General features: G+C 39.8%; 1 protein-coding gene across 3 annotated transcripts in view; it reads right to left on the reverse strand.

The window, feature by feature from the left end:
* Positions 1 to 528: 528 nt before the first annotated feature.
* Positions 529 to 23707, reverse strand: part of aplp1 (amyloid beta (A4) precursor-like protein 1) — a 40690-nt gene continuing 17511 nt past the window's right edge. Inside the window, exons 2-17 of one of the 3 annotated variants that reach the window (XM_082550620.1) lie at positions 14026 to 14205; positions 12606 to 12735; positions 10971 to 11083; positions 10397 to 10590; positions 9995 to 10305; positions 8496 to 8623; positions 7683 to 7757; positions 7436 to 7594; positions 7139 to 7267; positions 6481 to 6580; positions 6190 to 6357; positions 6069 to 6092; positions 5901 to 5953; positions 5722 to 5784; positions 5477 to 5620; positions 529 to 3861 (exon numbers count right to left, since the gene is read on the reverse strand). In XM_082550620.1, the coding sequence (XP_082406746.1) occupies positions 3760 to 3861; positions 5477 to 5620; positions 5722 to 5784; positions 5901 to 5953; positions 6069 to 6092; positions 6190 to 6357; positions 6481 to 6580; positions 7139 to 7267; positions 7436 to 7594; positions 7683 to 7757; positions 8496 to 8623; positions 9995 to 10305; positions 10397 to 10590; positions 10971 to 11083; positions 12606 to 12735; positions 14026 to 14205 (2073 nt within the window). In that variant the 3' untranslated portion in view covers positions 529 to 3759. Of the gene's footprint in view, positions 3862 to 5476; positions 5621 to 5721; positions 5785 to 5894; positions 5954 to 6068; positions 6093 to 6189; positions 6358 to 6480; positions 6581 to 7138; positions 7268 to 7435; positions 7595 to 7682; positions 7758 to 8495; positions 8624 to 9994; positions 10306 to 10396; positions 10591 to 10970; positions 11084 to 12605; positions 12736 to 14025; positions 14206 to 23707 lie in introns of all 3 variants that reach the window. The other 2 variants (XM_082550618.1, XM_082550619.1) reach the window with 2 other exon arrangements.

Raw genomic sequence — 23707 nt, forward strand, 5'->3', positions numbered from 1 at the left:
GCAATAAGTAATGTCTTTGGACAGCTCTCATGGTGTGCTTTGTCATTAAAGTCATGCTTTACAATGCTTCCTGGTTCAAAACAAAATGAAAAATCCACCATTTTTTTCAGAGCCATCAACCCTGTAGGCCATCTGTTTGACCCTGGTACATTGTATAGACAGAGAAACACGCATGTAAATGGTAAATGGCCTGTATTTATATAGCGCTTTACTAGTCCCTAAGGAACCCAAAGCGCTTTACATATCCAGTCATCCACCCATACATTCACACACTGGTGATGGCAAGCTACATTCTAGCCACAGCCACCCTGGGGCGCACTGACAGAGGCGGGGCTGCCGGACACTGGCGCCACCGGGCCCTCTGACCATCACCAGTAGGCAATGGGTGAAGTGTCGTGCCCAAGGACACAATGACTGAGACTGTCCGAGCCGGGGCTCGAACCGGCAACCTTCCGATTACAAGGCGAACTCCCAACTCTTGAGCCACGATCGCCCCACGATAAACACATTTAAAAAGCAGAGACAATATTTTATGGGTCACTCATTTTTATTAGACTGTTAATTAGCTTCACCAGTTTCAGTTTGTCAGATTGCTTGCAGTACAGTTACACAGGAAAACATTTTGCCAAATTTGATGATCTGTCTCATTATTTATGGATCATGTCTTTGGTTAAAACTCTTAATGAAAATGAAGACCAACATTGCTATCAACACCCCTAAAATCCTGCAGTGTAATTGAAACCAGACAGACAGGATCGGCGTCTAACATTTAGCAATCTGTACACAATTGGATCAATTTGGCTCATCTTGTGCTTAGTGCCACCCCTTGTCAATTAGGCAGAGGCAATGTGTCTGTCTGTAGTTCACATTTACTTGTCAGTGTTTCTTGTCCAAGCTTCTAAAATTACACGTGAAAAGCATGACCCTTGATCCAAATGATTATTACATACAAATAAAAAATACAGAATCATTACATCCAAAACACAGCATTGTAAAAGGCAATAATGCAGCAATTAAAATTTCAATAACATTGTTTATAGTTCATTGGGAAGTAAGGGGGACAGACCAACAAAGAAGTCTAGAATTCGACAGAGGACAGAAGTACAAATGTGATTTGAGTAACTACAGTATACACCGTTCTAAGTCTGCTAAATGCTGGTAGGAAACCTTCAGTGGTTTGGGAAACACAGGCAAGCTTATTCTCATCTATGGTTTCAGTAGTATCATTACAAGATCAACTGACTTAAACTGCGAACGTACAATGTTTTCATTCACTAACGTAGCTGTACAAATTATACAGGAGCTATGACTTCTCTTTACCTGTCATAACACGACCGCAACCTGCAATGAACGCACCTAACAAGAAGGAACAGAAGACTGGATAGTCCAATAGTCAAAATCTCTCGCTTATTTCAAAACAAGCTTCACACAAAAACAAATCTAACGTTCGTTACAGTGAACAAAAGCCGCTTCACTGCAAAAACTCAAAATCTTACCAAGTATATTTGTCTTATTTCTAGTCAAAATTATCTCATTACACTTAAAATAAGACACAATCAGCTACAGGGCAACATTTCAGTAAGCTAAAGGAACTTGTTTCAAGACAGTGAATCTTGAAACTAGAGAAAAACTAGAGATTTTTCACTTGTTCCACTGGCAGATTTTTTCACTTAATACAAGATATTTTAGCTTAAAATAAGTGAAAAAATCTGCCAGTGGAACAAGTGAAAAATCTCTAGTTTTTCTCTAGTTTCAAGATTCACTGTCTTGAAACAAGTTCCTTTAGCTTACTGAAATGTTGCCCTGTAGCTGATTGTGTCTTATTTTAAGTGTAATGGGATAATTTTGACTAGAAATAAGACAAATATACTTGGTAAGATTTTGAGTTTTTGCAGTGTTTTCTTTCTTGCTGTCTTTGTTTTTTGTTTTTACAGTAAATGTCACCCAGAAATAAACAAATAAACTCTAACCTGATTTTGGTACTGATTATCTGTACTATGTCGCACATAGTTAAAGACTGATGAATCAAAAGCAACATCCCACAACGTGACCTTTTTAACCTAGACGATCTGACACGATGTTGCTAAATGAAATCAAATCGATACACTAAGCACTTAACAATTAATCAGAAAAAAAAAGGGGGGGGGGGGCAGTCCCTTTTCGTAGTACCTATATGGTGTACTATGTTGTTCATAAATATGACAAACTACCATGAATCATTTAGTGAAAAAGCTTCTTGATGATGATAGGAACTTTAGTACAGCGTCTATACTAGATTACTAATGCTCAAATGTTGTAGTGTTCAAAGGTGTTAAACAGTACGACTATCATGCCAGAGTGTGGTCAGTTTTTTGGGAGTTACTGCACACGCTGACACTTCACATTACTATAGCTGTGCCCTCTTTCCACTCACTGCTCTGTGCGGTACGATACGTCTAACTGTTAAGCCGCTCCGCTCTAATTCAAACCTGCCAAAAGATGTGACGATGAACAGGCTGCTACACAAGGTGATGAGAAAGGGCATCAGGCATGTAGTCTGTTGGAGGTGCTGAAGTTAACTACTCCTACTAAGGTTTTCTAAGGGAATGATGCAGTACCGAAAAGAAGATGGAGCCTCAACATCTACCTTAAATACATTCAGAAAGTAGTTGCTGTGTCGTTGTCTTGTGCTGGTTTTTACAACAGTCCGTTTTCAATCAGCCATGTTAGGAAAGTGTTTCTCCTTCTCATAACAGCACAATGTACTATTTTTATGTATTATTCCATTACATCAATGCAAATTAATCATAGAAATGTCTACATCTAGCAGTATGTACTTCTTACGTTATTTACAGTGTCCATTTTGAACTGTGACATTTCCGACTTTTCAAAAGCAATGACAGGAACAACACAAATAAATACTGCAGCATCATACACCAAGTTGTCATGCTTTCATCAAAATAACGGACTTCTGATTATTCTGTTTTACAGTTCTTTAGATAGCAGAACAAATAAAACAAACTCATTCACTGACTAAATAAGCTAAATTAAATATTTGGTGTTTTTTTTGTTGTTTTTTTAAAAAAAAAAAATTTTCTTTTGTACCACCAGCACATAGCTCTGTATCGATTAGTGTGGCCTATTTCTGTGTTTCAAATCAAAGCCTGATGTCTCACACATTCAAAGTTAACACCTCGCCATTCTTGCCTAATGTAGTCGTACTTTGCACTGTGCGATGAAACAGTAGCTCATGGAGGTAAGTTTGAGAATACGCTGGATATTTTTTTGTTTTTATCACTAACTCTTACTTAAATCGGGATTTATGCCATGTTTAAACTCAGCTGTCACTCACACTCATCTACACAGATACATCACATCTAACTGTGGTACAATCTGAACAGAGACACTACTACTGAAAATAAATACTATAAAGCATTATGCACCGTTCAAATTCAGCTTCTCACGAGGAGCAGTAGGTCAAGTCATGCCACTGGGAGGAGGTGAATGGTTTTAGGATTATGAAATGTTGTGACACTGCTAATGCAAAGAAACATCCTCAGACTCTAAGCCGAAGGAGTATTATAGGTGATGAATCGGATGATTGGTTGTTGTCGGGTCATTTGCAATGGGTTTGGGATGTAACCCCGTACTTATTCAGTTACTTTACATTTGCGACATATCATAAATCCAACATAGGGAGTGTAGCTGGGACATCACTGTTGGGAAGAGTCGAGGGACACAACGTGTGGTCAGGCATGACTTGCTGGCTGCCCCGATGCTTCAGTTCATCTGTTCAAAGAATTTGTAGGTGGGGTTTTCGTAGCCATGGTTTTGCATTTTGTTGAGCTGTCGTTCTTCTGGCGTGAGCATCGGGTCAACCTGCTGAGAGACACACAAGACCCTGAGTCATAACACACTAAAGACAAAGTCAGAAGCAATGATCACACCATGACCTGAGATATAACTAAACTGTGGGCTAGATGTGACAGAATGACAGAATGAGAGGATGAGGTCCACTATAATTTAATGTTTTTATGATGGATTCAACACAGTTTTTATACTTGGAAACTCACAGAGCTACTTGGATAATACTGATGATACAGCACGGTCTTTAAGAAAAGTTGGTAAACCTGGGATGCTTTGAACAGCATGATTTTATGATAACATGATAGATGGCATCTTAGATTGCAGTTACAGTCAGTAAAAAAAAAAAAGTTTGGAAACGTTTCACATTGTTTGCAGCTTAAATTTGCAAATGAATCAGCAATGCTGAGGTTACATGCTTTAGAAACATTGAATACACAGGCAAGAAGGACAGGAAGACATTTAGTGACGCACTGTATGACAGGAAGGATACTGTTTGAGGTCTAGCCCAGATTCTGAACTTTGAAAAACATTTCAAAACTTGATAATAATCATTATATGGATCTTAAAGTAACAGTACTGTTATTGATCTTAGTGCGAGCTCAATAGAAAGACTTGTTGTACGTGTAGCTGGAGCTAGCTGCCCATCACCAGTTAGAAGAGGGGTGTCAAACTCAAACACAGTGGGCCAAAATTCAAAACTGGAACAAGGTCGCGGGCTAACATTAATATTTATTGGAAAAAAAAATCTTCCTCCAGATTTAAGAATGAATCTCTTCTTATGGACTCAAACACGTTTTGCTGAAAAACTGAATATGGAACAAGCAAAGCTTAATACTAAACAATATATATATTAACAATAATGGATTGGATTTATATAGCGCTTTTCATGGCACCCAAAGCGCTTTACAATGCCACTATTCATCCACTCTCACATTCACACACTGGTGGAGGCAAGCTACAGTTGTAGCCACAGCTGCCCTGGGGCAGACTGACAGAAGCGAGGCTGCCATATCGCGCCATCGGCCCCTCTGGCTAACACCAGTAGGCAGTAGGTGAAGTGTCTTGCCCAAGGACACAACGACCAGGACAGAGAGCCCGGGGATCAAAACGGCGACCTTCCGGTTACAGATGCGCTTCCCAACCCCCTGAGCCACGGTATATTAGCTGTATAATACCAGTAAGCCAGCTCTAATAACAATTTGGTATGGCTTCGCGTTTGGTCCGCAGGCCAGAGTTTGACACCTATGAGTTAGAATCTCTAATTCTCAGTGTGCTTAATCTATGCAGTGTTGTTACATTGTTCAATGTGCTGAATATACATTTTATGTTAACAAGAACCTTTTAATATGAATAATAATAGCAACCGCTTGCATATTTTAGCACACAGGAAGTTACCATACTTTACATTTTGGCAAGAATAATGCTTTCCTGAAATGTTTGGATTGACATCCATGCTTCCAGTGAGTTGCTATGATCTTCACAGCTAAATATCAGAATGTAAAATTTAAAAAGAGTCTTTAAAAAGAGTTTAAACACCTTTAATATGTAGAAGTAAAGTGTTTTAAGGTCAAGTATGAATTGCATGTTCATAGGAACTTCACTTAAATGAATGGTCTAGCTGGGGTCGTACCTCAACAATGCCATGGCTGATAGTGCCGTATGGCTTCCTGCGCACGAGCAGCAGGCTTATTACCATCACCATGGCGATAGCCACAGCTACGACCAGCAGGCCCACCATGGCACCACGGTTGAATGTCTCCAAAGCATCAGGCTGCTGTGGAAAGACAGAAATATGTGCCAATAAACACAAGACACACATCAAGGCAAGAAATTGGTTTTCTGGCTTAAAGGAAATTATAATGCATATACTCTTACCAGTTCATCTCTAGCGATCTCATTAGGTCTGATCGCCTGCTTGAGCTCTGCAGAGGTGTTGATCTAAGAGCAGCAAGGGTAAGCAAAATTTTGGGTCACAGAAAACAGAACCTTTACACACACATAAGTCTATCAAAGATATGAAAAGCCTTTTAGACTGGCTACAATCTTACCTTTACCTCATATTCATAAGTAGGCCCTCTCTCAGATGTAGTGTAATCATATTCATCATCTGCAGACAAAAGTGCAGCAACATGTTTAGCTATGAGAAGTGTAACTCAAAACATACTACAATTCATACAAAAGAGGAAAATTCAGTATTAAAACAATAGGAAACCCTATCTTACCGTTCTTGCTGTTAGGCTGCAGCTCTATGGAGAAAATCAGGGGGGGAAAAAGCATCATTAACGAGAGCAACCTGGATGTCAAATTTTGCTTAAGTGCATATGATTAACAGGGACTGTGTACCAATGCGAGGGGGATAGGGCCTGTTCTGGAAGGCTCTCTCCTCTTCTTCTTCATCATCCTTCTCCTCCTCGCTGTCAGCAGGCAGAAGCTCCTCAGTCGTGCGGGTCTCAGAGAAGGAGGTGGTCATCAGCTCACTGATGTCACCTCGCTCTGCTCTGACCAGCTCCTCTGTGAATGAGACGCAAAGTCATCAACACAGATTTTAAAAGCATTAAAACAACAACAACAACAACAACAACACAGAACAGAAGCCATAGATGCGAAAATCTCTGTCAGGGCAGTATAACTTACGAATGTCACTGTGCAGTTCCTCAGCCAGTGTAGGATCCTTGTAAAGCAGGGCAAGACTCTGGTTCATTCTCTCCTCAATCACATGAAGGTGTGTGTACACCTGCAGGAAATACAAATTGATTCTGCTCATGCTTCTGACCAAAAGAGCTTAAAATGTGAGTTACAAAGGGGCGATATTAGCCTAAAATATTACATTTGTAATCCAAATTATTACTGATATCGTCCCTGTTTTTGTGTATTTTAGCAGGTTACTGTATAGCCTCCAAAATATTAATATGCTACTGGTATGCTTTAGTGTATTTTCTCTTTATTAGGATATGTTTCTGATCCCCTAGCACCCTACAGCAAAAATATGAGTCTTAGCTTTAACCAAATACACCCACTGTTAACAGTGTGCAATAACATAATTATTACCTGTTCATTTTTAAATGTTATTACTGAATTAAAATGAAAAGTGCTGCCAGATTGTAAATATTTTGGTGTCACATAAGACTGGCTTTGCTTTTAGTTGAATGAAAAGAGGATTTGTAGCTGCCTCACATCGTTGAGTTCTCTGTTTTCTGTGTGTTTCAGGGTCAGCAGACAAGAGACTCACGTGTGCAGAGCACAGGTGTGTGCTCACCTCATCCAAATACCTCACACGCTCTCACACACACACCTGGAATTTCATCTGCTCAGCCTTCTGGGGGTCAACCGCCACAATATGCTGGTAATGTCTCAATGTGTGTCTGCGGTCCTTCTGCTCTGCAGCCATGTAGCGCTTCAGCGCCTGCAGCACACGCTCTGGCTGGAAGACACAGTTCAGCAGCAGATAAGAGTGAGAAGTAAAATACCAGAAAATGAGACAAAGGCTCTTCTAATTTGCTGCCGGGTATAAATATAGACAGATCGACAAGATATCTGCAATTGTTTATCTCTGTCTTCTCTCCTCCTCTGTACTCCAGGGTAGTTTTACCTGAGGGGGATCAGACTGTACAGCTGTCAAATAGTTCTCCAGGGCCAGGCGGCGGTTGTTGTTGAGAATGGCCTCAACCCGGGCAAGATGAGTCTCCACAAGTCTCTGTCTCTCTCCAGCAACTTGCTCCTCCAGCGTCTGCAGCACAGACTGGAAATGCTGGTAGAGAAAAGACCATAATTATTCATTTTATCTGGGATACTGCAACTGTAAGTCAGTAAAGCGGGTTTGATAAATGCCTGCTTACCTCATTCAGGTCCTGTCTCTCTGACCTTGGCAGATTTTTTGACTGGTTGTCTGCCTCTGCCCATTCCTTCATGATCTGAGGGATTCAAACACACAGAATGTGTCCAGAGTGTGTGACGGAGACAGTCTTCTCATGAAACTCGGAGAACAAAAGACACCATCTTTTGTCACTTCAAAACTGATAGGACTTGTAGATACAGCTATCGTATTTGCTAACTAGGTTTTCTTTTTGGGGTTTAGGCATCAGTTCAACAACATGGTCTGACTGCATTTATAACAAAGAAAACACTGCAGTGGTGCTATGCAATACCACAAAGAAAACCCAAATAAAAAAAAACAATCTTGAAGTTGTGTGACAGCTTTCTTGTCATCATGACCAAAGATGCCGGTCAAATATCCAAAGAATATCCGATTAAAGAAGAAAATAACTTCAGTTATTTTCTTCTTTAATCTTTGTTTTGTGAAGAAATGTAAGAAAACAACTTGAAAATCTTGTTGTCACAGGATCGTCAGAGTAACATCTTCTAATTTTGTCATTCACACATTTTGTCATTTCCACATCGCACGATAAAATCTTAAACCCAGCCCTAATGGACATTTTCTTGGAAGCTATTTAAGTAATGTCTTTCAGTATCAGCTCCCCTGTATGGAGGTTGAACATGGACAGGCCTACTGTACTGTCATTTTCAGAATAAGATTAGAAGACAAGAGCAACGGATGAGCAAATCTCATTCCAGATTAATGAATCACCTGTCAAAAGTGTGACCTGCCAGCCAAGATGCCATTAGCCTGCTCTTAGCCCTGTGAAATTTACCTCATTGATGCGCTTCATTCTGCGTTCCTCCAGGTCTGTTTTGGCACGAAGGAAGTTGGCATGCTCAGTGTCGTCTACTGGCTTCTCAAAATAAACATCGACACCATCTGTGGGCCTAGCTGTAGTCACTAGATGGGAAAGACAGGAAACAGGTTGTTACTGTCACGTAGGCTGCAAGAGCCAAAGCGAAATTATCTTGCAATTAAAAAGGACAGTACAGGTCACAGAGCAACACCATCAAGAAAGAAGCAATGTTTAAAAAACTTGGAGTAGATATGTTTGAGTTCAAGCTATTTCATAATTTGTTTGTGATAACATTTTTTTTTAAGCTTGGAGGCCCAGATTGAGTATTTGACCTCAGCTTGGTTGGACTGGAAGTTACACCACGTCTTTTAATGAAATTAATATATATTCAGTATATCTAACACAAGGTTAGGATTAATACTTCTAGTGGTAACAAGTAATACTAAGCCACTGGATTTAACTTCATTTTTTTCTCATGTTTTTTTATAGCTTCCTTTACTTGAAATGAGCAGAAAGTAAAAGAAAAAACTGTAAAAAAAAAAAAAAAAAAAGTGTAAATATACAGTCACAGAGTTTAAACAGTTTAATCCCTAACCACATAATTATGCTAGTTTGTTGTACCTGACAAGTTTTTTTCTTATTTAAAACCTATTTGTCAAATTTAATTAATTTGATTTAAATACAATAAAATAATAATTACAATTCATTTACATTTTTTAAAATTATATATTTTCTTTATGTGCTGTAATTTATTTCTTTTAATTTTTTAAATCTTGTATAAAACCTGCCTTTGCAGTTTACATTTTAACGTTTCCTGCAGTTGTTTACTCCCAGAGACCACAGTTTGTAGTACTCATAGTCCAGTATAAGATAAACATACTGATGGGGTGAAGGTTAAAAATATTTTGAGTAAAAATAAACCACTGACAACACCATAACATCACCCAACACAAATATGACTAAAAATGATCAACCAGTTTTGGTTTTTCATTGTTTACTGTGTTTCCCACACATAATGAGTACTATCAATTTTTACTGCTCTGAAATTTAGAGTGAAGTGGTCAATTGCTCCATTTATTGCACGCCCCATAGTGAACCCTGCTGAGGTCTTGCTGTGCTATGCACCAGACTGATGTGACACACACACACACGCAGACACACACACACACACGCGCAGACACACACACACACACACACACACACACACACACACACACACACACACACACACATTTCATGAACTGAGCTGAGCTACAGAAAAGTAGAGCATGAAACCGACATGTGTGCATGTCTGTGGTGTAGATTTCCTACATCCAAGCATGAGGCGCACTGGTGAGTCCGTATGTGTCTGGAAATGGCAGAGAACCTAGTTGACATTTTTGGTAACAACAGTTACTAAACCATGAGCGGGGCATGATTTTTTTCTCTCTCTCTCAGCAATAGAAAGATGAACAGAAACAGTGAGGCAGACTTACAGCTGTCTCCCTTCATCAGAGGAGAAGAGGTGGTGGGTTTTTGGCTTTTCTCATAGTAGAAGGTGTCCAAGTAGTCCGATGTTTGGTAGGGACCCGAGTCGATAGGGTATTCATACTCTGTATCCTTCGTGGCCATTTCCTCTTCTTCCTCCTCTCCTTCTGCCTCATCCTCATCAACTTCTTCCTCCTCCTCTTCCTCCTGCTCCTCGTCCTCGTCTTCGTCTTCTACCACTTCATTATCTTCAAATTCCAAATCATCATCAAGATCTATTTCAGGAAAGGGGCTCGGAGTGGGTGCTGTCACTTTGGTTCTGTGTGGAAAAATGGGTGACTATAAATATTTCACACAAACCACAGCCTCAACCTACAACATGTCTGCATGGTCAAGCTGAATCATCTTACACAGAGCTGAGTTTTCCACTCGTCTGGAATGCAAGTGTCTTAGGACCAGCAGGGACGTCTCTTTCTTCTGCCTCTCCTTTATCACCAGAACTTCCGCGCCCCGGGCAGCACACGTATTCAACACCCCGGTAATGGTCCCCGCATGGCAACAGCAACCCGTAGCTGTGGAGCTCCAGATTGTCTGAAGTGCACTCCTAACACAGTCAAATTTCGAGTGTATTCAGAAGCAAATACATAGTGTCACAGTGTTTCAACACAGTGTCAAAAATACGTCGTTCATGACAGAAATGAAGGAGTGTGGCACCTCTCTCTGCCAGAAAATCATCTCTAGTGGGAGTTCTGACGAAGTACGACATCAAGAACAATACACCACAAAGACCACTAATAGCCAGCTAGCTCTGACTGTAATACAGTCAGAGCTAGCTGGCTGTATTAGTGTTTTTAATTGTGTGCCGGCTGAATGATTGCAGAATGTGTCAGTCACATAAAGATTTCTCATCTTCTTTAAAATGATTGACCTCTCATGTCTTCATTGTGCAATTTTTAAATTGGTCTACAGTAGTCTGTTCCACACCTCCTTAGCAATGTTGTGCCAGTACATGAAACTCTCGCAGACATCCATCTGCTCCTTGTGGAGAAAACGGCATCGGTTGGGCACGAGCAAGGCCTCGCTTACGTACTCGCCCTCTGCAGCAGGAGAGAAAAAAAGGTATGTCAAGCAGTAGGACTATGATAACAGTTGAGATTCTTATTTGAATAGATTTATCAATACATATCAAACACGGACAGGCTATAGCAGACACTAAATGCAAGCGTGTACACAAAGTTTAGGGACTCCACCTAATAAAAAAAAATGTTTTTTTAAAAACCCCCAAAACATAATGTATGTAAGTATGAGCAGTTACTCATACTTATGTACGCCATCACTATTGATGAGAGCATGGTTTTGGTCTACGATCAAGAGACGAAACAACAGTTTTCAGTTGAAAAGTCTCTAAGTTTCTAAGCCCAAAGGTGGTGCATTATGTCAAAAGCTCAAAAGCCCAATCAGGACCATCGTCTCACACCATTTTTTTTCATGGTGGGGTGTACAAATCTACAGAACAAGGAGTTGCGTGTGGTGGTCCAGAGGTGCAAGAGTAGATGACCACAAGGCTGTGATCAGCTATATTTAAATCAGGTATTTTCTTTTCTTTTGTATCAAGTCCGATGAACCTTATCATGATGCCTTGTGTGCATGAACACCAGATGTGCGTTGCATAGATTACACAGATCAGAGGAAGGACAGTGAATTGGAAGTCTTAAATGAAGACCGGTGCACCAGTAACAACCGAAAGAGCATAAATGTATAATGAGCGACCACGTTAGACAGATAAAATGCAGTTACAGTAGCAAATCAAGAACACAGAAAAAATGTACTTTGCTTAAAATGAATGTAAAATATTTATTTCAGAGATCATAAATGCAGAATATTAACAGCCTTTCTTAATAAACCGAGCAGAAATGAACAGTTTACACAGTCTACACCCCTGTTTCCTTTTAATCTCTTACTGTTATCATTACTCTTCATTTAAGCTCATGCATGAGGAAAAACCCATATGAAAGGCACTGCTGTAGATATCAAACAAGCTATAGCAGGTTTCACAGTAAGATGCATGAACATGTAAGTTTTTAATTAATCCAGACTGACTTACTGTTCATTACATTTCATTTAGTCACTCATCCATCGTTAGCCTATTTGGCCACCTAGTGGCCAATAGCATGCTTAACCTGTTTATCTGCAAGTCTTTTCTGCCTCACAGTCCAGTTTTTAAGTGCTGCCTAACTACACTTCTAATAGTAATGCATTTACAAACGTGAAGTGATGGGAGACATGAAAATGCTGGTATTTGAACTATAAATTAAACATGCTGTGTTTATCTTGTTGTCTTGTGTATTAGTTACATATGTGTGGACACATTCACTTATTATTATTTTTTTTTACCCAGAATAAAACAAAACAAAACTAATCAGGATCACAGCCTTCACAGTTTAATTTAGACAATTAGCTTTTAAATTGCACATTAAAAGCTAATTAGAAAAAAAACCCAACACAACCAAACATGAAGCACAATCATCATAGGAATATGTGAAATATACTCTATTGTTTAAAAAATACATCAATTGGTTATTTTTGTTATTGTGTTAGAGTGATTTGTGTTGTTCTTACCCAGGCAGCGGTAGGGCAGGACTATGAACAGGCGTGTCTGGCAGTGCCCCCAACCTTTCTTACACCAGGCAGGGATGGTGACTGGTCTTTTGGACTCCTCTATATGGGATATTGAGAGCCCTGGGTACATCTGAGTGTATAGGTACATGCAGAGATAACGGAGACACAGAAACAAATAGGTAGATGGGCAAAACAGAGGGAATTAAGACAAAAGGAAGAGCAGATAGGGGTAAAATTGGTAAATTTGGGGCAGAGCAGAAGCAGCAGGATCAGGGAAGAAGAGGAGGGAGAGCAGTATCAGTGGGGAGAAGACTAACAAGGGAGAGCCATGCTATATATATATATATATATATATATATATATATATATATATATATATATATATATATATATATATATATATATATATATATATATATATATATATATATATATATATATATATATATATATATATATATATATATATATATATATATATATATATATATATATATATATATATATATTGATTTGTCTAACACATGTCCTATCAAACCTATATATTCACAAATATATAGTGGAGTGATGGCGGTCTGTTGGAATATATATATATATATATATATATATATATATATTTTAACTTCATGGAGCCGTGTAGGGGCATTAGTCTAAAGCCACATTAGATATAATAATTTCAATGGCCATTCTTGTCTTTTAATATTTCTAATTTGACACTGGACTATTTCCATTTTCAATTTAGGCCAATGATTTGAAGCACAAGCACATAATGAGATTTAATAAGCGAAAGAAATATGGCTGTAGCCTGCAGTCTGAATACACACTAAAATGCTTTCCTCACAAATATCAAGGAAAACGAGGGCTTTGTGTAAAAGCCATTTCAAATGCATAATATGTCAGCTAATCGGATTACTGTCCATTCAAGCTCATGGCTGCTGCTGTCTGTAGCTGCTGCATCTGCTTTGGCCTCCAGATGGTGCCTGGCTGCCTTTTCTATCATAATGTCAGCCTAAGGAGTGTGTGGAGAGCATGTGTACCACTAATAACTTTACAGCAGATGCTAAAGAGTACGCATACAGTAGCAGGTAACAAGAGGACAGAAAGGTAGATGGTTGGCCAGGTGAAATATTGTAATATTCCAACAGACCGCCATCACTCCACTATATATTTGTGAATATATAGGTTTGATAGGACATGTGTTAGACAAATCAAATTAGAGAAAAAGAATGTGAAATTTTACTTGACTCCCTTTGTTTTATACAGTTTGTTTTTTATTTATTTATTCATTTTTGCTGAGATCATGAAATAGTATTCCTAAACCAGCAATTTCATAATGCTGCTGTTCTAGTCTGGTCTTCATCAGAGCTGTTTAGTTTCCATTCGCTGAATTTCAATCCCCCTGCAAAGTTTTGCTTCCTACCTCCTGACAGTAGGACTGGATTTGGCTGGGCTCTTTGAAGCAGCTCTGGCGGCCCTGAGGATCCGGTTCCCACTGGCCAGTCTGTGTGTTCATGTGCAGGAGCTGACGGCCACAGAACATGGCAATCTGTGGCTCGGCCACCTGGGGGACTGGCCTGTTCACCTCAGCCATGGCCAAAGCCTAGAAAGCAAAAGGGGAGGGGCGGGGGCAAGACAGATGAGGAGTTAATATAAACACAGAAGCTGAGAATATTCTGTCTGAAGCTGATCCATGGTGGAGAGACCACAGATAATTCCTAAATGCACTCTAGCACTCTCCGACATTATAGACCAAGAGTGTAAGCCTGAGTGCAAGACAGAGTGAGCGAGAGATCGAAAGAGAAAGGGGAAAATGTGGAGGAAGTGAGAAGAGACTAATGTAGAAGTCTGCACACCGCTCGCTTTACGAGAAAACCTAAAATTCAGAAAAGATAGAACCATAGAACCGTCACTCTTGAAATGCCCCAAAATAAATGAAGGAACAAATTAAATGCCCAACTGTGAGATGGTGGGCCAGTGCTCCCTGTCTGCTGACACCACTGACATCTGAGGAAACAAGGAAGGGCTGGTAGAAGAAGGTGGGGGGTCTGTTACAAAAAAAAAAAAAAAAAAAAAACCCATACAAGAGCACGTAAAAGACTGCTTCCCCTCTCTCTTCTCCTTCCCCTCATCTGTGGCCTTCTAGGATGTTGCTATTGATTGTGGGATATGTTGCCTCTGCCTGTGGGGAGGGCCCATGGGACCCCAGTAGAGGAACAAACAGCAGCTAGGGCAGGGAGTCAGGTGTTAATACAAGCTCATTGACCGATGCACCACTTCACTACATTAACACACAGGACAGACACAGAGAGAGTCCAGGGAGGAATAAAGAAGAGGAGGGTTTAGGGAGAGAGGAAAAGGGTCTAAAAATGAACAAACACAGACTTCTTTTTAAGAAAACATAAGTGAAGGGAGCCTTAAAGTAAAAGTGAAGAAATACAGTGTATGCTTCATGTTCAGCTGGATCCCTGAATCATGTCTGCTGGAGAAAACGACACATTTACAGAACATATTCAAAGACTCCTGCAGGCCATGTAAAGTAAAAGGATGCAGGTTTCTTAGTAACAATTGAACATTCACAGAGACAACATGCAATGTTATTTATTGTCTAACCACGAAACTCCACAAAAAAGGGATCCCACACCCCAGAGTCTGTATACAGCTCATATGCTTTCATCTGTGCTGACAGAGAGAGAGACAGGCCCACTGACGACAGACAAGATGAGCGACGCTGAGCCAATTAGAAGGAAGTTGCCCAAAGGGAAGAAATAGAGGAGAAAAAATATGGGAGAGTGACGCCTGATCAAAGCCCTGCTTTGGCCAAATGGAGCTAAAGTGTTTGAAGTCCTAATTAAAATTCATACTGGGTAAAATAAATATATAAACCTCTCTGAGTAAATGTACAATAAATATAATAAGCCCTGAGCAGTCTGTGCATTATAATTATGCTGGGCAGGGTTTGTGTTTCTGCATGTCTTAGCAGATTTCTAACAAATTACGCATCTACTTTTCATTACCGCTCCCCATTTCCCAGAGCAGTTTTTTTTTAAGATTTGTGAATGACTTTATAGACCTCTTTAGAAATTGATTTATGTTTATTCATTTACATTATATGAATATCTCTTAGAGAGATATGCCTGAGATGACACAATCAGCACAAGTATCTCTTTCTAAAATCTAAACTACTTCCAGGGTCATAGGCTGTTAACATAATGCTCATAAGTGGCAGTTGTGATTTAAAGTCTGTAATTTTCTATAGTCATTTCATAAAAGTACTTTCTCCCTGATTAGCTTTTTTTTTTTCAATGCTGCAAAACTGACTCTCTGAAAGAATGACGTTCTAGCGTTTTTAGCTGTCAGCACTTGCTGACATATTCATTGGGATAATTTACCCATCAAACAAGTTTCGGGTACCTGCAAGTCACAACCAGTTAATAACGGTAGCGAAGATAAACAAATGGAAACAATGGCTGCTTAAAAGGCAGGGGTTCCAAATTTCGAAACGTCTTGATTTACACAACCCCAAAAGAGATGTGATGCTGTGGAAAACTGTCATTTAACGACTGTCTTAAACTGCACTGGAAACGGAGATGATTTTCTGGTGAAAGTCACTGCGTAACGCAAAGGATTGTGTCAAAACAAAAAACTCCAGAGCACAGTTTTTGTGCTGATATTAATGCAAGAGGTGGTTTGTTTAACTCTGCAGTTATTGAGCCAGCAGAGTATTGATGAGTTTGATGACCATATAGTGCATGTTGCTTGATGGCAACACAACAACACTAAACTAGTTGGCCTGCCGGAAGTCCAGAGCTGCTATCAACCAAAAGCTATGAAACAAATAATAAACTAAAGAAGGCCTTGAATTGTTTAGCATATTAAATTCAATGTCACACAAGAGAAAAGATATAACTCCTCTTAAAAGAAGAGATGATTGAACGCAGGAGCTTTTTGGAATTTAAAATATGTGCAAAATTTAAAAAGAAAGGCAACACGATTCCACACAGTTTAAACACATGAGAACTGGTACTATCTGCATCCAAATATGGGTTTAAACCATCAACTAACAGCAACAGGGCTCTGTGTTTACATCTGATGGTCAGCTAGGACTAAGCATGAAAGTCATGAGTGGTTTGTCTCTGGGTGATTTACTCCCACATGTCAAAGACTTTCTTGTTAGGGTAACTGATTATTCTAAATTTGCTGTAATTGTGGATGGGAATGGTCTGTCCCACCAATGTATGAGCCCTGCGATGGACTGACAGCCTCTCTGGAGTCTATCAAAGCTCTCCCCTGATAGCAGCTTGGATAGGCTCCAACCCCCTGCAATTCTAGCTGGATAGTTGGTTATGTGAACAGAATTATATTCAGTAGTATAACATGTTTAGGTTAAAACTCTTTTATTGCAGCTCAACATTATTAAATATTATACCTGCTTAAAAACCAACTGTTGCTTGTTACTGACAGAGCTGAATTGGATCGTTTAATTGGTTAAGTGTACTGTAAGATAAGCAGAGGGGAAGACTGCTGAAGTTGCTGAAACAATCTGTCTAGAGGAGCTGCTGAGCTAATGTCTAAATAGATATATCTCTTTGAGTCAGGGAAGGTCAGTGCCACAACGAAAAAGAAAGAAAGAAAAAAAAAACTTCCGGATATTTGAGAAGATAACCTGGCAGCTCCCTCTGGTCCAGCTCTCTCATTCTGTCTGCTCTCCACTACTGCACTTGCAGAAAATCAATGCTCAGCGACTGCAACTGTATCGCCACGTTCCCCCAATCAATAGCAGTCCATCAGGAGCCTGAGGCCCTGACCTCGAGCCTCACAAGTCTGCACTTCCAATCTCTAGTCAGATGCAGGACTAGATTAGACATTCCCTTATAACCAATACAACTGTACGATCTACAGTGTGTACACTTCTGGTCTGCTGCTCCACAAAGAAGCAGAAGCCTTAATTGTTGAAAGCGACAAGTAGAAGCATTCTTCTTCTCCACATTCTTTTCACCACTATAATCATCAACAACATCACATAAACATCAATCAGCGGCTGAAATCACATAAGCTACGAGGCCCATTTTACCCTGCTGCGTGAATACCACGTAATGTCTTTGTTTCACTGTTTTTGTGCCATTGTATTATTACAGCAATAACAGGAACTGTCATCAACATGCATCACATCTATTTATTCTTTCCAAAATGGTAAAAATGCTTTTAAGAAGCATTAGTTGGGGGGCATAAATATATTTTATGGTATTCCACTTTTTTTTTTTTAAAGAAATGGAAATGGAAAATCACTTAATTCAATACTTAACAATCTCAGAAATACATTTGCCGAGGCTGTCTATGAATCTGATCGTGGCAGCTCTTATGTGTCATACCCCAGTTCAACACAGTCTTTAACTGCAGTGAATATTGCTGCTGAGTGTCCATATTTGGAAAACATGGGACGTTCATTTGCTTTATTTATGTGCTCATAATGCAACTTTATTGCTATGGCAGAAACGAATCCTGACATATATACTACCATGCAGCCATACTTGAGCGCACATGTTGTTCACTTGTTCACGTAAATAGCATTCTGACTCGAGACTAGAATGGGCAGTTCATAGAGAAACTGACTGCTGAAAGCTGATGTGGCTTGCTTGAACCTGTTGAAGCTTGCAGCAGCCTGTAGTTTCACCTGCCGAGTGTCAGGCGTCGCTGTGTGGATGTGAGGAAGAGAGGACCCAAATGCAACACCCACGGGTTGGTTAAGGCTGGTGTTTATTGTGATGAACGGATGAACACAACATGAGAAGTATAGCTGATTGACCGGAAAGACTGGTTGAATTACTGAACTGGAACACACATGCGGGATCGACGATGACAAGACAATGAACTGGAGGAAACTAAGGATTTAAATACACAGGCTAATGACCGGTCAGTACACAGCTGAACATAATCTGACTAATAAGACATAGGAGGTAGAACTAGACATGATGCGCACAGACAGAAAGCTGGCGTGGTGAAACAGGAAACATAGACATGTGGAAAATAAACAAAACAAGAAGAAATTGAAAACACTGGGTCAAAGGCCCAGGAACCATGACACCAAGCATGTGAGATATGGAAGAAAGTTTATATTTGAGTGTGAGAACAGCTGCAGTGGCTGGCCATTTGATAGTGAAAGGTTTTCAATTTGTTTGGAACTTCATTGTGGGCCAAATTCAGTAAGCTGTAAAGTTTTAAAGGAAATTATTTTTATGCCATCAACATCCATCCATCAACCACATATTTATACTTGGCCTAATTATACTTAATATTTAAGAACAGAACTATGTTTCTAGTGTTTAATATGTAGTATTCTTACTATAGGGTCATCTGGTGGAAAAATTGAGTGAAATTCAGCAGCACTTGAAGCACTTTGAATTGATTTGACCTTACCAAAAAATGAAATTGGTAACTTAAGCAAGTGCAAAATCTGCCTTGTGAATTTCAGTTGCACAACACTTTCTTGACAGGTTCCGGGAAAAGATGCATGCTAACATTCATCCATTTTGTTAGCCACGTAATCCAGGGTCATGGGCATACCAACGCACACGCAACAGAGCTTCTGCTGAGAGCACTGTTCTCTAGATTAAAGAGGCTTTGATGATCACGTGACTCTTCTTCTGCTGACATGTTCGGGCTAAACGTTAAACATGTCCAGAACTCACACATACCCATTGTCAAAGTTGTGAGTAGAGTTCACCACTAAGCACTGCTGTGTTTCTGTAGAAGCTTACAGAGCTGGTAGACTTCAGCCATGTCTTAGTATTAAAAGGCATTATTTTTAAAAATTCAAATGAGCTTTAAAGAGTTTTTAACTGTAATTTAACTGAAGTAGGTAAGTAATGTTTTCAAATATTCAAACACTAAGTGTTTTCATCAAAATGCTGTACTCACTGGCTATATCACTTAAATAGACAATGTGAAGGATCAGGCTTTCATTCAGTTAAAAATAGCTTTTGCTACAATTAATTAATCACACTCTTGTGCTTTGATTAAGCATTTCCATCAATGTTTTATGCCTACAAATTATGGCTATAATTCCCAACATGCAGTACAAGATTTTTTAGTGCGTTCCTGGTATGTTATTCCCCTTTTAAAGCCAATTAGACTTCAGAGTGCTACCCCTGTTGTATTGTGACCATGAACACTCTGAACGCAGCGATCCAGCTGGCTTCCCAATAATGCATCACAATCTGTCAACAGTGACACTTCTCCAGTAACAGACAGGTTGCAGAGCCGCCCGCCATGTCTCGGGGAGAAAATGCCGTGGTGTACTGAAGCATCTCCGTACAGTACAGTCTGCAAGCATGCGGGGGAGAGTGAGGAGTTCACAAGTTGTTGAGGAAGTGCTGTTCAAACATCCTGAGCTCCACATATCATGTCCTTGTGCTGATGAGGCTGAACAGGCCGACAGCCCAGAAACCTGACAGCTCCCCACTGCAGGGGATGCTGCATCATTAATAACAACCTGGTGATATAAAGCCAGGAAACGTCGATTGGCTTTCTGCCTTTTCCCCGTATTCTTTGCCTATGTTAGCTCTCCTGGTATTTTATTATTATTCCTCTGCTCTCCTTCTCCATATGCACTGCATACTGACTGTGCCACTTTGTAATCACAGGTGTACCTCCACAGCAAAAAAAAGCATCACAAGAAAAACTAAAAGCTCCCAGAGAGACGAGTGCACATCCACTTGGACCAGACGCAGTGGAAAATTTTGTGTGATTACACTTTAGCAGATGCCTTTCCAGTAGAGGAAATTATGTTATGAGCACAAAATAACAGATATGATCTGGTGTATGCTGAACATAAACATAAACTGAGTTGTCTGTCGGGGGCGAGTTTGGGCAGTGTATTTACATGTTCCACCAGCATCTCCCATCCTTCTCTAATTAAATTTTCAGCACCTGTTCCACCCTTATGTTGCAGGATGACTTCATCCTCTGTAATGATGCAATTCCCTGGCCTTTGCAGGCAAGCCAGAGCAGAAGAGACAGAGGGGAGAAGCCCACCCATCATTTATCACTTTCTACAAGCCGCTGTTAGACTGTAGTTTGAAGAACCAACCCAACTGGTCGTAGTAATTCGAATGCTGAAGAGCTGGGAAGAACTTTGCTTTGATATCAAAACTCACTTTTACATTTATTACTGCTTTCATGTCACCATGTTTTGTGTGACTGTAGTTTATTTATTCAATAACTCCTCTCAGTTATTAGAGGTACACAATGTGCATGTACATGTGTGGTTATCATGCGTTGTTGTGTATGTGTAAATCAACTCTCTCTGGGATATACTGAGAGTTTAGTTAACTACTGATAATTAACTACAGACATCAGAGCCCTGAGGAGCTCGTCCTTACTAATTCTCTTCTACTATGCTGCAATCTCTATTATAGTATCTTGTGACGACACCTTGATAATGACATCAGTGGGATATTGGTCAATCTATTTAAACGTCACAAATGACAAAATGTAAATAATAAAAAGAAACATGTATCACTTAATAAAGAAATGTAAGCGCTAAATATGTGCCATAAAAATGATTTAACAGGTAGTTAGTAAATGATTATGGACCTATATTAGCAGTTCTGGCATCATCTTAGCTTTTGTAAAAGTTCCAGGCAGCAAAACTTGCACAATACATATTTGCTGTCAATACAACTTTAAGTCATTGAAGATTTGATTATGTCAGGATACATAAAAGGTACCAAACTTTAGGCAAACTATGTGAAAAGCCTGATTAGCTAGGATCGCTCTTGATTAGTGTAACACCATCCAACAACCAATAACTCGTGTGGAGGACTCGCCCACACCCCGTGTGAATAAGCCTTACATGAGTAACCCATACATTTATGAAATACACACACACACACACACACACACACGCACAGGCCCTCGTCTTTGTGCTTTTCTGCAGCACAGATGGCTTAATAGTGGGTGTCTTCCTGCTTCTGAGCCCCTCCTTCACTCACTCTTTCTCCATTTTCCTTTTTTTCCCCCTCTCTTCCTCTGCCTCCTCTACAGGCTGATCCACCTCCCTCTTCCTGATGTCCCTTTTGTCTCCCCTCTCCCTCCCTAACAGCTTTCACACAATGCGTGACACTCCGCTGTTTGGCCTCCCTCCCTAGACTAGTGCTAAATGGCCAGATAGATTTAGGGGCATTCATCATTGTAATCATGTTGCTTAATTATTCATAGGCTCCATCAGGCCTCTTCCTGGTGTTGCATGTAGTTATAAGAGGGTAAGCCAGACTCTCATGATGCAAAAGGGACAACGGGGGATAAAGCAGGTTAGCTCTGCATATTGACTCATTATTATACATCTCTAGCTAATGGCTAATTGAAGCCATTAATTTTCAATTCAGAGGAGACTGATGGGCAGAGCGGAACATATTGCATTGTGTTTTTTTCCTTTAGCTTCCTACTGTAAACCACACATTGCTGCAATGTTACTTATGGGATAATAAACTGAATGCTTTATTTCGATATAAGAAAAAAAATTATGAGAGAGGCTTTTGGTTTTAGAGATGTGCAAACATCACAGGCTACATCAGTTCAGATTACAGTGGTCCAGCCTCCAGCTGGGCACACTGGGAGCAGATGGCCCTATAATCACCAGGGTTCATCTAGGTCTGGAACAGCAGCCAAAGTCAGCTCCCAATATTTGATTTAATTTCAAGTATAGCTTAAAAATACAGGACACGTCAGCTGGCATCACTGCAAGACACTCCACAGAGCTCGAGGCTGGCAGCGCATGTCATTTTATGACTGAGGTTATTTAGAAGCAAAGATGTTTAATAAAAGACGATAGCCTATATCCAACCAGCACTCAAGGATCTTCCCTGCCATTGTTAGTTTCCAAAGCGTATGTGTTTCACGGAGTGCCTTACACAAAATGAATTAGGTTACCAGCAGAGGCAGTCCATAGGATTATGCACATACATAAAAACTGAACTGATGCCCTGTAAATATTATCTAAGCCTATATACATAAGCCATGCAAATGCATAAGAGCATCCTTTTTTCATATACCAAGAGTTTATGTTACATAACAGGCTACACCAGCTAGAAATTCTTAGCATCCATCCAATTTTACTTCTCAGATTAATATTGCTTTAATTGCTCAACTGGCGTGGATTTCAACATCTTTTTAATATTAAATCTCAAGCATGTTAGTCAGTGAAATAAATTGAATATTGTTTGTAAGTACAATACATATTGCAAGCTTTAGCTCAAAAACATGGCACAAATCAAAGTCAGAAACAACACAAAAAAAAGTGTTGGTAAGTTAAAATTTTCCTCCATAAAATTCCAACCACCAACCCCTGACCCAGACATCACCTAAGCCCTCTGAAAAGCCCTGGGAAAACCCCACATGCTTCAGACTTCTGCAACTGGGCCATAGGAAAGATTTTGAATTTTGTCTTCTGTAAAAAGCCACATTGTCATCCTCCACGTATTTAACTGGATACAGACCTCCCACATATACAATAGCAGCACGAGACCAAGCCAGAAAAACAAGGACTCACTTTACTTTTTCAAGATGAATATCCCATCTAAATGTCCTACAATATCCTTAACCTCCTTAAAGCGGCACCTTTATTGTCCTTCCATTATGCATTTATGCATAATCTCGCAGCTATATTTTCAGCAAGCGTTTTGCTTGTTTTCCTACATAGCCTTCTTATCGGCTGTAAAACTTGGTGAAAAGAAATGTCGACTATATAACACAAAACGAAACTCCCGCAGAGGTAAAATAAATTTGGGGTGGTGTCCCCACTTCAATGGAAAGGCAGTATTTAGCTATATTCAGACTGAGACGAGTGATTGCGATACTTGCGTTGCATAGAGCAGCTATACAAATGTGCCTCTCAGTTCCACCCACGTTTCAACAAATGCCTTATCTGAGTCACGCACCATAATGACGCCACACTGTGCATGTTTTTTTTTTTCTTCAGAAAAGACAAAAAAACACAAAAAACACAAAGCATCGCTGGTCATTTTCACAAGCCTTTCTATGCAACCACCTCCTGCAGATATGTGGGAGGGAAACAACTGCGTAATAACGTTTCACAAATCCAGCCA

The sequence above is a fragment of the Aulonocara stuartgranti genome, assembly GCF_965226115.1.
Source record: "Aulonocara stuartgranti genome assembly, chromosome: 11".
NCBI classification, from domain to species: Eukaryota; Metazoa; Chordata; class Actinopteri; order Cichliformes; family Cichlidae; genus Aulonocara; species Aulonocara stuartgranti.